The 17,873-nt window shown below is 38.4% G+C and overlaps 1 protein-coding gene across 3 annotated transcripts; it reads right to left on the minus strand.

The window, feature by feature from the left end:
* Nucleotides 1–3,989: 3,989 nt before the first annotated feature.
* LOC306848966 (inosine-5'-monophosphate dehydrogenase 2) lies at nt 3,990–16,680 on the minus strand. Of its 3 annotated transcripts, none has more exons than XM_079383760.1 (15): nt 16,265–16,680; nt 13,963–14,011; nt 13,748–13,849; nt 12,652–12,726; nt 12,188–12,394; nt 12,023–12,110; nt 10,769–10,968; nt 10,576–10,666; nt 10,404–10,499; nt 8,070–8,141; nt 6,230–6,373; nt 5,997–6,141; nt 5,547–5,690; nt 5,156–5,239; nt 3,990–4,643 (listed from the first exon to the last, which is right to left on the minus strand). In XM_079383760.1, the coding sequence occupies exons 1-15, from the start codon at nt 16,360–16,362 to the stop codon at nt 4,622–4,624; spliced, it is 1,617 nt and encodes a 538-aa protein (XP_079239886.1). In that variant the 5' UTR covers nt 16,363–16,680; the 3' UTR covers nt 3,990–4,621. The 3 variants fall into 3 exon arrangements, with proteins under 3 accessions (XP_079239886.1, XP_079239888.1, XP_079239887.1); XM_079383762.1 differs by lacking the exon at nt 8,070–8,141 and adding an exon at nt 15,747–16,009 and having other exon boundaries at nt 16,265–16,617; XM_079383761.1 differs by lacking the exon at nt 8,070–8,141.
* Between the last annotated feature and the right edge of the window lie 1,193 nt (nt 16,681–17,873).

Consider the following 17,873-nt stretch of genomic DNA (forward strand, 5'->3'; position numbering starts at 1 on the left):
TTGTCCTGGCACCATGATGTGAGTCTCTCTACCTCGTCCAAGTATGCGGTCTCATCGTTGTTGGAGATGAGGCCCAGAACCACAGTATCATCAGCAAATTTGACAATAGATGTGGAGCTGTGAGAGGATACGCAGTCATGCGTGTAGAGAGAGTAGAGCAGGGGACTCAGGACACAGCCCTGTGGGGATCCTATGTTTAGGGTGATGGAGTTTGAGGTGAACTGGCCAACTTTCACCACTTGAGGTCTGCCGGTGAGGAAGTCTTGAATCCAGTCACAGAGTGAGGAATTTAGGCCAAGGTCTGTGAGTTTAGAGGCCAGCTTGATGGGGACTATAGTGTTGAAAGCTGAGCTATAGTCAATGAATAGCAGCCTTACATAATTCCCATTGTTGCTGTCCAAGTGTGTGAGGGAAGAGTGGAGGACGTGAGAGATGGCATCGTCCGTAGATCTGTTCGGGCGATAGGCAAACTGAAGAGGGTCCAAAGTATCAGGGATGGAGGAGCAGATGTGGCTCTTTACAAGTCTCTCAAAAACCTTCATGACTATAGATGTGAGGGCAACTGGGCGATAGTCATTCAGGCAAGAGGTTTTATTGTTCTTAGGCACAGGGCTAATGACAGAGTTTTTGAATGAGCTGGGAACCACGGAGGTAGCGGGACTCATTAAAGATAGACGTGAACAAACCTCAGAGCATGGCCGGTTATCCCATTAGGTCCGGCTGCTTTCCTGACATTCACTTTCTTTAGCGCCCTCCGAACCTCATCCTCTGACACGGTGATTACAGGATCATTGCTGCTCTGCCTGCTGCTTCCTGACGCGCTGGTCGGCAGAGAGGCGCCGCCGCCGTTGCAATCGAAGCGGCCAAAGAAGGTGTTTAACTCGTCGGCCAGCAACGGATCTGCTCTCACCTCCGCGGAGGATTCGTTTCCAAAGGCACAGATGGTCCTCAGTCCCTGCCACATGCGTCGAGAGTCATTGAGCTGGAAATGAGACTCAATTCCCTCTTTGTATCGGTGTTTGGCGGCTCTTACTGCGCGTCGGAGAGCATAGCACGATGCTTTGTACACTCTTAAAAATAAAGGTGCTTCAAAAGGTTCTTCAAGCGATGCCATTGAAGAACCATTTTTGGTTCCACAAAGAACCATTCAAGAACCTTCTCTTTCTTACCTTTTTATAATCTGAAGAACCTTCTTTCGCCACAAAGAACCTTTTGTGAAACAGAAAGGTTCTTCAGATGTTGAAGGTTCTTTATGGAACCATTTAGACAAAAATATTCTTCTATGGCATCGTGAAGCACCTTTATTTTTAAGAGTGTACTCGATCATATTCGCGGTCAGAAGAGCCTCATTGTAAGCGGCAGTGCGTGTGTTAACCGCAACCTAACTTGTTCTGTCCACCCACGGTTTCTGGTTGGAGAATGTCCTTAGTTAACATGTTTAAAAAGCTCCAAGTTTTTAACATTTGACTTCTGATAATACTAATATATTACTGTATGGAAAAGTAATAAGACACCATGCATCCATAAAAGGTTTTATAGAAATCTTTAGGAAAGTTTATCAAAATGAGATCTGGTCACACTTCATACTGAAGCATATTTGAATGCTGGTTGTTCAGTTGCTTATTTGAGTACTTCCGCTTTGTTTGTTGCAGGTAACAATTGTATGTAAGAGCTGAACTTGTGCCAGACTACATGTGACATTGTGGTCAGTAAGATCTAGATATCTTCCCAAAACAACTAAAACGGCAACACTGGTTCACAGATTTCACTTTATATCCTCTAGCCAGAATAAAATCTACCAAGCAAATCATCCAAAACCTGTTCCAGATCACTCATCTATTGAAAACACAAACCTCTATCATTCCTCTCTATATCATCATGTAGTTCTAAAAAATTCTTTGGGAGTTTTGATGATAATGGCCCCAAAGCAAAAAAAAAAAAAAAAAGTCAACAAGTGATGTATGACAAATATTCTTAATTTATTACAGAAACAAAATTCAAATATCTGACACAGCATTTTAGTAAGAGATTTTGTGATTTACTGAATACTCAAGATTCTGAAGATGTGATAGTCAGGAAGTGATGCCAATCTTGACTGACACGAAGTTCCCGGTGGCGAAACATATTTCTGGCGATCCGGGAGAAAACGTGTCATTCCAGAGCAACATCAGAACTCATATACACACATACACATTTCTGACTCAGCTATAACATTGTAGATATATTCAAATACATTTGTAGTTATACAGAAGTAAAATTCACATACAATATCATATCTGAATGAGGCCAACTCCTGAATTCCCCCAACACATACAATTTTCATCTTTAAGCTCCTGCAAGAAAGGACGGACACAGAATCCATAGCCAGCTATCAATCAACCAAACAGCTGCATTATGGGTTCCGTTACCATCCAAACTGCTGTGGCCATTTTTACCAACACTCCATGAACAAACACATCCAGCAACGCTTCGTTATTTAACATTTTTTCGTATGGAAACTACTTTTATCAAGTGTTCTTTTGTTAAATAAGAAAAAAGAAATGACATTCAAACAGCTTTAACCGCAAACAAGTTTGGTGCCTCTGCAAAAGAATCAAACTTGTTTATTTATCTTGCTTCATCTGTAGACTTGTCTTGAAAAACCTGTTCCCTATCAGAGAAGAGTGGGCAGAGAGAGGGAGGGAGAGAGAAGAAGGGGGGTTATGCAAGTTAAATGAAGATAAAATGACAAGAAAAATTAAACAGGATATAAAATTGACTAAAGAAAGTCACATGAAGTAAAATGAAAGGAGGAACTACCTTGAAATATGAAGCTTTCATTTTAGAATCAACAAGCTTGATGGCACATTGTAAAAATTTTAGAGAAGACTAGTTAAAGTGATCTCTTCTCTCACTGTCTTTCCTTCTTTTTTTGAGAAGATTTCCTCATATTTGCCAAACACAGTCAAATGAATGAGAAAAAGATGAGCAGAATGAGACAAATGAATGAGATGGTTTATATCAAAGCATATTTCCATAATTATTTTTATTTTATTTTAGTGCGATCTACTTGCAACTGAGAAGACAAGTTAACAAATGAAAGAAACAAGTGAAACAAAGGTGAAGAGAAATGAAAGAAAACTACTTGTCACTGTGATAAACGACATGAGAAGAGACACATTGAACATGACACATAAAAACAGCCAGGTATGAAAGAGATGAGATGAATAATTCTGTTACCTGCTCCTGTCATTCCTCCTCTTTCTTGCGCGCTCTTCCTCTCTCTGCTCCCTGGCTTGTATGAGTTTGTCAAAAAGCATCCGCGTATTTATGCCTACTGACTTCCTCCTCAGAAATCTGAGGAACATTTTCACTTTCACTTCTTCACCAGACTGCCCACAACCTCCCCCTCCAAACATCTCAATGTCTTTCTCTTCTCTTTTTATGATTCCTGTCATCTCTTTCTTATGATTTATATTTCTTTGTCTGTTAGATCTAAAAGTGCTTCAACTATTATGGTTGATTCACTCATGTGATTGTAGGTGCACTACATTATTTTTTTAAAATTAATATATTATATATATATATATTTATATAGTATGATATTTTTGTTTATTTTTTAAGAGTTAAATATGAGAATTATAGATGTCTACTTTTCTTTTCAAAAACGTTCTTCTCAGACTGCAGGAAAGATAATATTGCTGCACACATTAATATACATCTGTCAGTCATTTCATTTTTGCTGTGTGTAAAAGCGTTAAGATATCTGGGCCCAGCTGGGCTGAGCTCACTAACGGGCCAATATCATATTTCATTTATGAGGAGCCACCTGGAGCTCTCAGCCCAACCTGTACAGGTGCGGGTCCATTAGTAAGCATGTGTGAATGCTTGTTTGGAAAGTCCGGTAGTTTTGGAGGTGAAGGCTGGTTCCCTTGAGACACGCTTGCAAAATGAGGAATAACGTACCAATGTCAATGCTAAGCAGCAGTCTACACACACACACCCACAGATTCAGGATTTGAAAACCATTTTATGATAAAAAAAACACATGCAAGTGAAAAATTTTGTAATTTACATGACACAGGCACATTTTTACAAAGGTACTCACATGCACCTAAGCTGAACTGTCAGTTCTCATTTTATAACAACCTTGATAGAAATCCCATTAAAATACTACACTTACTGTTTCATACAGATCAACTGCACTCAATCAACCCGTTTACTTCTCCGGAGAGAAAATGTTGTCTGTTTATTGCTTATAATGATGCATATGCAGGTATATTTTATTAATCAAGACAAGACAAATATTTGTGGCAAAAAATTTTGCATTTTCCAACAAACGTTGTCAAATTATTACAATCAAAAACATCTTTTTTGACAAGTAAGGCATCTGATACAAACAGCAGACGGCATGCGTTCCCACAACCACACAAACGCACACATTCATGCAAAATTGGCATATGATCGCAGACATTCACACACGGTTTCTCTCCTCACTAAGAGGAAAGGCGGCTGGGAAGACGAGAAAGAGGAAGCTGAGGTTGTCGGTGTGTTTGGGTGCCTGTATGTGCAAAAGCACGTGTGGAAGTCCATTAATGAGGGTTTATGTGCGTTGCATGTACTGGCATCTGTAGTGTCTTCTTTAAAACAGGCGCTTCTCATAGCTGAAAGAACAAAATAAAAGATCAGTTAATTTTTTTTAATTTAAGTTCAAACTTGCACATTATTCCATTCAAAAGTGTGGTTTCAGAAAAATTTACATTTTCTTTTTGAAAGAAGTCTCTTACGTTCACAAAGGCTGCATTTATTTGATCAAAGATGAATATTATTACAATTTAAAATAAATATTTTATATGTTGTAATTTTTGTGCTAACCATGATACATTATTCTTCCTAGATGTTTTGGTGAATATAAAGTTCAAAATAACAGCATTTATATGAAATGGCAGCAAAGGTCCGCGAGCTGGGACTCGAACCCGGGGTGCCTGAAGCGCAACAGCGCTATATGTCGACACGCTGCCCACGAGGCTATCGGCACCAACATAAATGTCACTTTTGATCAACTTAATGCATTCTTGTTGAATAAAAGCATTTTTTTTTCAATATATTACTGACCCCAAACTTTTGATCGGTAGTGTACAATATCTTCAGACTAAGTGTACGAATGTTTAACTACCTGTGTAGGCTGTGTACTCCACCCTCCATCTGAGCTGACATTGTCCTCTTTTCAAACCTCAGTTCACCAGAATACATCATTGCCCTGAGATAGATGAAGAAAAAAAAAAAAAAAAAAGGGAAAATGACAAACTGTCTCTCATTAACCTCAAACATGAATATTTGGATTTGTGTCTGTTTTAGCAGTGCATTATTGGGTTAAATTTGCAGTGTATAATTTCAGTGCCACTAAAGGAATCAAACAGAATTGCAAAAATAAGAAATTATTGTTTTGGAAACAATCAGTCTTTTTACAATTTTGTTTGGCATCCCCAGTGGCACAGAAATGCTACACTGTGCCTTTTAATGCATTTAATTGCCGGTATGTGCGTAATTATTGTGATTGCGTGTACCTCAACTGTGTGAGGCTCTTTGCTCCAATGTCTTGGCAGGAATGCTGTATGCCAACGAGGAGATATGGAACAAACTTATGGATGGAGCCTTTATCCTGAACAGCCCCTGACACTCCTTGAGCTACTTTAATCTTATCACTCTCACTGAAAAATAGACAGAGAGAGATGACAGAGGGGTTGAGATAGTGAACATGGTTTCAATTTATATTCTGTACAACTTTCTCAGTCAAAGATATTAGCTTTTATTAATGTCCCATTAAACTATATCAATATATCTAATTATCATCAAGCATTAATCTATATAAGCAATTGTGAAATAGGTAGCATATAGCAAAGCCGTTTCCCAAAAAAACAAAACAAAAAACACGGGAACCTGTAATTAGTAGCAGGAACTAAGAGCAGTAAGTGCACAGTATTGAATTTTGTATTGCATTTATTTGCATGTAACACCTGAAGTATCTGCTCTGTGAGCCCAAGTTCTTGTCCATGGCATCCAGTGAGCCCATCCCTCTGTACTTCTTCAGACGGATCCCATCCGAAAAGAAATATTCACCAGGAGCCTCAGATGTGGCAGCGAGCAATGACCCCATCATCACTGAGAGAAATGAAAAGCAGAAGAGAATTTAGCTTAAATTATGAAGTTAGTCTGTCTCTTGTGAATCTATTTCGAACCCAAATCTCACCTGTAGATGCTCCCAACGCAAGTGCTTTAGCAATGTGACCAACTGTCTGAATCCCCCCATCAGCGATGACAGGCACGCCAAACCGCCGAGCATATTCTGATACCTTATACACAGCTGTTGCCTGTGGCCTCCCGCATGCTAGCACTGAGAATAATGAGAAATAGAGACCCTTACTATCAACCTAAACTTGCATATTCTACGAATATTAAATGTGTAGATGAAGACAATCATATGCATTGATAAAAAATACTCTCCATTAACTGTTGTTCATACAAACATAGACATCCATACTCTCTCTCTCACACACACCTCATGACTGAGTGTATTCTTTACTCATGCAGTCATGTGACTTCAGTCAGAGACAATCAACCAACCAGTAAACGTTAGAGAGAGTATAGCATGTCAATTCAAAATGAGGACAAAACAAAATGAATCCAAGAAATCTAAATCATTGCACTTCTTTGAACTTCAAAGTTCAAAGACAAAAAGTTAGCATTATATGAAATGTGGATTTATGAAAGTGGAATTTTAGATGTGAGATTTTCTATAAATGGTGAGGTAACATGATAGGAGAAGAAGAGGAGCCCATCAGCAAACCCTATACAAGTCTTGACAAACAAGGACAAGTGAGAAAGTTTCAAAATGATTTGAATCATTCTCTGAATTCACCTTAATCTTTAGCTCCAATGTCTGTTTGTGAACTTTCGCAAGACCATCACAATAAAAACTTGCAGTTGTGTGCATGTGAAGTGCACACACACCTGTCAAAACCACTTATTATCTGTTCCAAATGTTGACAGAGTGGGATCCAAAAGTCTGAAACTACTAGTGCAAATTAGAATGATTTATTTATTCAATCTAACTAATTAAACATTATATTAATTAGCATAACATGTCAGAAGTTGCATGCAAGATGCATGGAAATCTATACTGTCATGGTTTTTGGAATTTTCATTGTTTTATTTAAGACAACGAATGAGAGTAGACAAGAAATGAAGACGGGGCAGCAGCATTGGGAAATGACAAGTGTCAGCTTTTTACCCCAAACCCCCTTCTGTAATTTCTAAAGTCACACCATCTACACTCTGCATACAGTAAAAAAAAAAAAAAAAAAAAAATGGTGTGAGTTAAATTAACACGACCTACACTGAACTGTAAAACAAAGATCTTCTGCAGTGAGACCAATGGTTGTGAAACCCTCAGCTATTTCTGCTGTTAAAAAGTGCACTCCAGTGCTCTTACAGCAGCTCGAAAACCTATTTGGACACTTAAGCCATATTTCTAGCATTTTCATTGTACAGATAAAATATCAAAGCAAATGACATATAGAAACAAAACAATGCTAGAGCTTTTATAATTTCACTTTACTTCACCTAATTTCACTTGGCATTGACTTTTAATCAGCGACTTAGCAAATGTATCAAGTTGCTTCCCCTCAAGTTCATCGCATTCACTAAAATACATTAATGTTTGAAGAAAGTGACCAAATGTTCACTACTGTCATTTTAACAGCATGTTTTTTTTTTTTTTTTTTTTTTATAAATATCACTTTATTTCATGATACGATGACATTGTTTAAGTGTGACTTTTGTGTCCAAATACCTCTCTGGCCACGGCACAAGCTAGTTTACGCATGTTAGTGAGGGATTCTGGGTAACAGACTTCGATCAGAGGAAGTGCCAAACACCATTACTGACAGGTTAGTCAATGACAAGCATCCAAAACCCCAAAAACCAGCAACTACTTCTAATGATGCAGAGCCATTAACCAGTCAATGCAGCAGGCAGAGTGAGATAGTGAGCCAATGGGATCTGTATGGGGATCAGGGGGAGGGACTTACTGGAGTATCCCGTAACAGTAGTTGGGGTTTTGGGGCTGTGGAGCTTTAAACCAGGAGGAATACTGAGAGGCGCTAGAGAGACAATTATAGAAAGGGAAAGAGAGACTGAGAAAGAGCACACGGTAGCTCTGTTCTAAAACCTTGCCTTGCTGCCTACATAAGCAGCTTTCTTATAAGTATAACTAATTGTTATGGAACCTCGTAAGGAATGGATTTGGAATGCAGTACAAAGGCTGCAACTGTGTGCAACACAGTTTGATGTTAGCATGTTGCTAAACTGCATGCTAACAGCATGATACTCTAATAAGCATGAAAATGTTACACTCATAAATGCTGGGTAAAATACTTATCTATTTTACAGTAGAAAACATTTGATTCAGTTTTAAGATTATAATCATAAATTTATAATTTATTATAATTTATAATCAAAAAGCCATCCTGGATTTATTTGCAATGCATTATGGAACTGTAATATTCGTGAAGGATATCTACAATTTAAAATAACAGTTTCAAATATTTTAAAATGTAATACATTTCTAATTTCAATCTTTAGTGTCACATGATCCTTCAGAAATTATTCTAATATGCTGGGGCCGGATTCACGAAACATTCTTAAGAAATTTCTTCTTAACTGCCATTTTCTTCTTATTTTTTAACTTAAGACAAAAGTTAAGAATATTTTGTATTCCCAAACATTCTTCTTAAGAATATTCTTATCTTTTTTCTTAAGATTGTTCTTAAGACAAAAATTAAGAAGAATTCAAATTCTTGAAAAGAATCTTCTTAAAAATCATCGTAAATAACTTCTTAAATTTAGGACAGCCCCAGACTTGTCTTAAATCCAAAACAGTAAGAACTATTTAATGAATTTATTGGGTTATTTCAAATTAATTGTTATATTTAAGCATTACAACAACGTTAGCTACATATAGCCTAATGCATAGTATGACTATTAATAGCGATGTGGGCGAGTTTTCTGAAGCGACAGCGATGACTGATAATGTAAACAATGAACGGTCATGATTAGCCTGTGTGTGACACTACTTTTTGCTAACTTCAAAACTCAGTAGCAACTCTACAAAAAAAAAAAAAAAAGATCAAGATATGTAACTTTAACTGGACGCTATTATTTTAGCTTATAAATACGACATAATCTTTGGCAGTATACAGCGCTTATGACTGTGTAACGCGGACACACATACCGGAAGCGTTCACTCGGATGACAGCAAAAACACAGCACTACCAAACTGAATCAAACAGATCGCTGCGGCTTGAGACAGGCTGTTCAAAAACATGCCGCATTAAAAATGTAAAGCTGAGCGCCAAACAAAATCGCGACAAAAAGAGTGTGCGTGCTTACTATGATTATTAGGGTAATCTGCAGGAAGCGCAAAAAGACAGTTTACACTGTCATTTTCTTCTTAAGAAAAAAATTAAGATGTTCTTAAGAATATATTTGAGAACTTAAGAATTTTTCAGGAATTGCACTTAAGAACATTCTTACGAACTTCGTATAATTTATCTTAAGAAATTTCTTAACTTATATCTTAAGAAGATTTTCGTGAATCCAGCCCCAGGTTCTTATGTTTTACTCTCACTTTTGATCAATATAATGCGTCCTTGCTGAATAAAAATATTAATTTCTTTCAACAACAACAAAAAGAGAGTGAACAGTAGAGTATCTCAGAACGCAGTATAATTATGCCTATCAGTCTTTGCTAGGTTTTGGAACAGAGCTGATTAAAAAAATAAAATAAAAAGGGAACTGATGCAAGTAACAAAAACAACCGGTTGAAAGAAAGAAAATATGCCATAGAGACAGTCAAAGAAAGCACAAAAGAAGGGAAAACTGAAAAAAAGAGAAAAACTGTGACAGAAAAGAGAAAGGAAGAGCCTCCACAACCATACTCCCATCATTCACACCAACAGAGAAAGACATTTGTCACCTAGAACTATACAAACGGATAGGCAGACACTTATATAGACACATACATATTAATTCTTAGACAAAACCCACAGAATATGGAATAATACCAACACCACACAAACAAAACATGAAGACTTTTCTCCACAGATTCTAAAACCCCAGAAAAATGCTGGAAAAGAGGAAACAGGGCAGTGCGGATTGTCTGCCAATCAATCTGCACAATTACCTTGCAGACCAAAACTGCAGGGATATTTGGGAAATGACAATTTGGACTGCTCTAACAATGTTAAAAGAAAACCAGAGGAGGTACTGGACATTAGTTGCTCTCTCTGGAATGACTGGATGTAGAAATAAAGCCTGTGATTGGCTGAAGGGCAGGCAGTCAGGCATGGGATTGGTGGACTGACCTTCTTGTGTGATGCAGATGGAGCCGCTTCCCATTCCCACTCTGAGAGCATCCGCTCCGGCATCAATCAAATTCTTCGCCTGAGCCGCAGTCACCACTGCAACAGACAGACAACCCATGTTAACTGGGTGTTTGCAGATATTATGTTCAAAAAGTTTGTGTTTAAAACTAACCATTGCCGCCGATGACTTGTATGTTAGGATATTTCTCTTTTATGAACTTAATCATATTAATCTGAAAGACGGAATTTCCTTGGGAAGAGTCCTAAAGTGAGCAGAGACACAATAGGTAACCAAAAAGGACAAAAAATAAATAATCTTCAAGAACTGATTCATTGAAAGACATTAAGCCCAAAACAGGCCTCACCAGGACGACCACGTCTACACCAGCCTGCACTAGCAGGTCGAGTCTGTATTTGTCATCATTGTGTGTTCCGATGGCAGCACCACAAAGCAGCTGTTTACGAGAATCCTTTGAGGCCAAAGGGAAATCTCGGTTCTTCTTCAGATCTGTCCGAGCGATAATGGCCACCAAACAGCCCTCCTCGTTTACTATAGGAAGCTTACCTATGGCAAAAAAACACTGAGTGTGAGACCTCCACATGGGGGAATTATCTTGCAGCATTCTGACTTCATTCCAAACGTGGAACTATCAGACTGATTCAAAATGATAACTCATGAATTTGTGAGTGTTTGAGAGATTCAACATTTTTGCTGATTTATTTGGTTGTTTTATACCATGTCAGTGGCTTTATTTGTGGCTGAAATCACTTACATAGACAAACTAATTGATAAACCTTTAGAAGGAGATATATATGGGAACAATTTTCCATCTAAAGTATTGCGGTCAAGGATAAAAAAACTAAATTAACATGAAACCCAAATTTAAATCAAGTAAAAAATATATTGCACAAAATGTAAAAATCAAAGCAAAGTTTTCAGAATAGCAAACAATGGCCACGAATCGAAAAATAATAAGCATAGATCAAAAAATGAACGCATTTTAAAAAAATATTAAGCATGAATCTAAACTTTAAACACATTTAAAATCATATTGCATAAAACAAAAATATCAATGCAAAATTATCAGACTTGCACAAAATGATCCATGACCATTGTCTGCTATTCTGAAAACTTTGCTTTCATTTTTAAATTTTGTGCAATATATTTTAACTTGAGTTTTTAAATTTAAATTTTTCTTTGACTGCAATACTTTTGGCGGAAAATTTATCCCATAGATATGGAATGGATATACAGAATAAAAAAAATTTACAAACAGAATAATAAAATATTAATATTTAAGAGATAGATCTGCACTTGAAAAATAAATAAAAAATAAAATCTAGAAGTTCCTGTTGACACTTTACTAAATGCATTATTTCAAATAAATGCTGTTTTTGAACAGTAGTGCATACTGGATACAATCAGCAAAAACAAGGTGCAAGATAAATGTCTTGCAGTTATTTTGTGGCATGCCACTGCTAAGAAGTGGTGCATGCAACACTACTATATAGGTTAATGAATAATTAACATTCATATAAATGTTTTATTTGGTTCAAGGATTAACCCAAATCTTTCAAAAGTGTAAAGAGCTCTCATAAACACTTAAATTCTACCCCACCTTTTTTGCTCCTCTGGAGGATTTCATTGGCCTCTTTCAGTGTCACTCCTGCTGGAGCTACAACCAGGTCCTCCCTTTTAGTCATTACCTGAGAGAGAGAAAGTTAAGGTGAGCTGAGTTCAGTAAAAACTGCTTAGCCCTCATCCTCTGTTAAGCCCCACCCACCTCACTGAGTGGCAGGTCATGCTCCGACTCTTTGAGGAAGTCGATATCTCGTGATGAAATGATGCCGACCAGACGTCCGCCCATCTGTCCGTTGTCAGTGATCGGAATCCCGCAGAATCCATGACGAGCTTTTGCCTGAAATACGTCTCTTACCCGCTCGTTAGGACTCATCACCACCGGATCCGTAATGAAACCCTGTTCGTACCTCTAAACGGGGGTTGATCAAAAGCGGAGGGAAAGGGAGGGAGAAAAGTCGAGTCATGTTCTATTAGGCATTTCTACTTGGGAGTCACCTCAATACATATCACTTAATACAAAATGAGGTGTAGATTTCTCATTCACAAGGACACTGTTGCAACTACAGGGTAAGGGACAGAAGAAAAACAAATATTACGAATAAGAGAAGAAAACTGATACAAACATAAAGAGACAAGAATCAAAGACAGAGATGTGAAGAGACTCACCTTGACCTTGCGGACTTCATTAGCCTGGAACTCTGGTGTGCAGTTATGATGAATGAAGCCAATCCCACCAGTCAGCTGTGACAACACAATATCACATTAGACTTTAGAACAAAACACAACACACATAGATGGTCGATCTTTGTAAATTTAGGTTTAAAGACTCTGGTTTTGGGGAGACGGAGCAGGAGATTTGCAGAAAAAAAAGCTCCACTTATCTGGAAGAGGAAGATTGCAAATTTTAGATGTGTATGTCTGCTAAGATTTTTGTCAACTTTTAGAAGTATACTTGCAAATACGGTCTAAAAGCTAATAGACATCTTCAAACTCCTATCTTGATTCATGGAGATTTTAATAATAATAATAATAATTTGTTACATTTATATAGCGCTTTTCTAGGCACTCAAAGCGCTTTACATAGAAGGGGGGGAATCTCCTCAACCACCACCAGTGTGCAGCATCCACCTGGATGATGCGACGGCAGCCATATTGCGCCAGAACGCCCACCACACACCAGCTTACTGGTGGAGAGGAGACAGTGATGAAGCCAATCAGTAGATATGGGGATGGTTAGGAGGCCGTGATGGTCAGAGGCCAATGGGCAAATTTGGCCAGGATGCCGAGGTCACACCTCTACTCTTTCCGAAAGACATCCTGGGATTTTTAATGACCACAGAGAGTCAGGACCTCGGTTTAACGTCTCATCCGAAGGACGGTGCTTTTTACAGTATAGTGTCCCCGTCACTATACCGGGGCGTTAGGACCCACACAGACCACAGGGTGAGCACCCCCTGCTGGCCTCACTAACACCTCTTCCAACAGCAACCTATAGTTTTCCCAGGAGGTCTCCCATCCAGGTACTGACCAGGCTCAACCCTGCTTAGCTTCAGTGGGAAACCAGTCTTGGGCTGAAGGGTGATATGGCTGCTGGCAGGGACTTCATTGACTTCATTCATATTAAAATGTGAGATAGCATATTTGCAAATAAACTTTTCTTTTGTAATATGCATACATACAGATAATTGTGCTTATTCAAATACCTATAATAAATAGTAAGAGCACTTTCTGTAGTGGAATCTTGTGTCAGTCATTCGCTTACCGCCATAGCAATGGCCATGCCAGACTCTGTGACTGTGTCCATGGGTGAAGAGACCAGTGGAGTTTTCATTGTGATTTGTTTGGTCAGCGCTGAGGTTAGGTCCTACAGAGAGAGCCAATCAAATCGAACCACTGATGACATTCAAGAAACATCATCCATCCAACAGTAGAGAGTAAAAAATTGACTACTGCACAAAAGTAGAGTGTTTCACTTACCACTTGGTCAGCTGTGAAGTCAATGTACCCAGGCAGAATCAGGAAATCACTGAAAGAGAATGGAGAAGAGTGGGCAAAAATGTGAGGGAGTGAGATTAATTAATTTACAGCTGCTGCAAGTGATTTTTAAACATCACTATTACTTGACAGATGTAACTGCAAAAAAGTGTGACAGCACCGCATTGGACTAGCCAATCAGAAATGTCTATAGGTGGCTATCACCAATAGCAAGAGATTGGGGCGGGGTTAACTGTTTGACCAACCAATGAGTGGAGTGCAGGAGAGTGTTTGGGAAACATAATTGGAGACTTTATGCTGTGTTCCAGGCAACCCGTAACCCGTGTTTTTCCAACCTTCTACCAGTGAAAGTGCACTGGAACGGCAGTCAAACCCGCGACTTCCCACCCGTGAACTCGTACTAGATCGATGTACTCCCAGTTCCGTGCTCTGACATCACATAGCCCGCGAAACAACAACAATGGCAGCTCCTACGGATGCATTTCCAAATACACAAATAACGTAAAATAAAAAGTATAACAGCTTCTCTTGCCTTATGCTCCGTTTTTCCTCCTCCGTTTCCCTCAAATAAGCAAGGAAGCACCTTTGGTGATAGAAATGATTGCAAATGAGCATAAGCCCCGTACAGTCCACTTTGCTGGTTTGTTTACATCAAGCTACCACAATTCCTTGAGCTCAGGCAGTTTGGCGTGACTTGCCTGGAAGTGAAGTGAAAGTGACATACGGCCAAGTATGGTGACCCATACTCTGTATTCGTGCTCTGCATTTAACCCATCCAAAGTGCACACACACAGCAGTGAACACACACCCGGAGCAGTGGGCAGCCATTTATACTGCGGCGCCCGGGGAACGCTACAAAGTCATGAGTCGTGGTTTGAAGTCATGACTTACGGCCTCAAAAACCTGCCTGGAACGCAGCATATCCATGTATGTACAGGTGCTGGTCATAAAATTAGAATATCATGAAAAAGTTCATTTATTTCAGTAATATCATTCAAAAAGTGAAACTTCTGTATTAGATTCATTCATTACACACAGACTGATATATTTCAAATGTTTATTTCCTTTCATTTTAACGATTATAACTGACAACTAATGAAAGTCCCAAATTCAGTATCTCAGAAAATTAGAATATTGTGAAAATGTTCAATATTGAAGACATTTGGTGCCCATCAAAATTAAAGGAAATAAACATTTGAAATATATCAGTCTGTGTGTAATGAATGAATCTAATATATAAGTTTCACTTTTTGAATGGTATAACTGAAATAAATCAACTTTTTCATGATATTCTAATTTTATGACCAGCACCTGTATTTAGAAACATTAACAGTATACATTTAAAACAGTTTATTTTTTGCAATTCAGCAGAAATTGCAATGATTCAGTGAGTTGTTGACGATTCGCCAACATTCAACTCTTTCAACTCTTATCTCGTACACACTGACACTAAACATACCATGCTGATTATGTTCCAAAGACAGTCATTTTATCTATTATGTGTCACATATCATGTTGTTTACGAGTGTCAAGCAATGCCCTGTTTATGATAAAAACAGAGTAGGTCAATGCAGCAGCCTCATCATGTCCAATGTAAACAGTGAATTAGCATACAACTCCAGTGTTAGATGGTAAACAGAAAGGCGTTTCTAGAAAAAACTCGCACCTGCCACGGATAAGCGTTCACTCGGGGACATTACATGCTTTACATGGCACCAGAGAATTTGTAAAAAGAAATCAACCACAATATAATTAAAAAAGCTCACCTATTTATAGCACATTTGGAGGGCCTGACGTGAAAGACAGCGATTAGTTTTGGTACAAGAAAAGCTGCTTGGGGTGTCAGTGGTTTAAGAATAGACTCTGGTAACTCTGCTTCTCTGTACTTGGCATAATGGAATGGCAGCAGATGATGAATCACACATAGTTCATCATTCAATCCAAGAGGTCCTTCCGACCTGGCTTAACCTTGTGAACCCACATGCGCCGTCCATAGTTATCCGTCTATGCAGTACTGACCCACATGAGACTGAATTGCATAATAGGAAAAAAACAACAAAAAAACAACAACAGTGTGCTGTCAGTCACATATACCCATGCTGGATGTCAAACCAGACAAACGTGGACCAACAACGACACCTACATGCTGTTCAGCTCATGTTAGGTGTTTTAAATGAAGCTGCATACCGTGTGAGCACATCTGCAGTGTTGACAAGCAAGAGTGTTTGATGTTTAACAAATAGCAAGCATTTGGATACAATAAGACACAAGTTAAGGTATTTACTTATAGGTAAGGCCGTCTCCGCAGTTGAAGAGCTGCTGTCCCGTTAGACCGTCGTCAGGCACATAGCCCGTCTGTCCGCTGATTAAATAGTCCGCCATAGCGCACGAAAAGCGTAAAAGTACAAATTTCTCACAGGATGAGTTTTTTTCAAGACGGTAAGCCGGTGCGCACACGATCCGCCTCGGAGCCTCAGTCTGACACAATCTTTACGACACCAAACGACATTAAAGTGTCGCAAAACGCTCAGGTTTCTGTGAAGAAACAGATCTGAATACAAGAAAACCCAACACGCTCTTGTTTTTGGGACTGAAGCTGACCCGTAGTGCCTACAAGCATCACACGTGTCTGTCTGTAGGACGACCTCGTCTTCCGCAGATATAAATAAGGTGTCTTCATACGTCACTTCCGGATTGCAAGCAGGGCGGTGTTTATTCGCTAAAACTGTTTTATTTAATATTCCTGAAAATAGCCAGTGTTGCCAATTTAGCAATTTTGTCGCTAAATTTAGCAAAATTTTCTTCCAAAAGCACCATAGCAACAAGTTTAGCTATTTTTTATATTTATTTGACAACTTTTGATAAGTGACTCAAACAATAAAAAGGCATGCATTTTCCATCAGAATTACACAAAAGGAGAAAAATAAAGATGCCTAGCAGTACACACACCACGTGAATTAAGTTAGCTGCTATTTGCAATTGTTAAATTGAATAATCATAATAATAATTGAATAATGGAATCATTGTTCATTTATGATACACCTTGTTAGTAGCTTGTACCTGCGATTGTTGATCAGTTAGTACACTGTAAGAAAAATATCTAGAAAAATGGAAAAGGCATTATATAGTTATATTTCCAGGATATTATCCATTATCCGTTGTAAACCTGTAACCCGAAAACACAAAATACAATACGCAATTTAAACTGCAGGTAAAACCTGTGAAAAATCAACAAGGAAAATTCCTTCATATTAACATAGTAGATTGTGCCCTATGTTTACAGACTTTTCTGTGAGTGTAGCACACTAACTAACTACTAATACACTGCTTAAAACTATAACTGTTCAGAATGTGTAGTTTTACTAGTTTACTAGCTAAACATTTTTTAAAACTTAAATTGAAATCGTTCAAAAATGTGCAAGTTTATTCATTGAATTATTGAACAATTAAATTGTCTATTTAAAACAGTTATATTTTAATATTATATTAGCATTTGTATTATTTTACGAACGAATCTAAATGAACATATATAAAATATATTTTTGACTCAGATTCGATGTAGTGACACAATTTTGCATCATGATTACGTAATGATGTCATCGTGCAATGACATCACAACATCATTTAGCAACTTTTAGGAGATGGTCCTCGCTGCAGAACACAAGATCTAGGGGGCGTCGTTGGATCTAGATCCAACTCCTCCCACATTGCATTTACCTGAACCTACCCGTCTCCACCCCCTGATCCCTAAACCCACCCATCCCCACCCCTAAACCTACCATTCTCCACCCCTAGATGTGGATCCAACCCCGCCCCCTGGATCTTTGTTCTGCAGTGAGGGGCTACTGACTTTTAACAACAAATCGACCTTCCTTTAGGAACTTTCCCTGAAA

The sequence above is a fragment of the Barbus barbus genome (assembly GCF_936440315.1).
Source record: "Barbus barbus genome assembly, chromosome: 29".
Taxonomy (NCBI): Eukaryota; Metazoa; Chordata; class Actinopteri; order Cypriniformes; family Cyprinidae; genus Barbus; species Barbus barbus.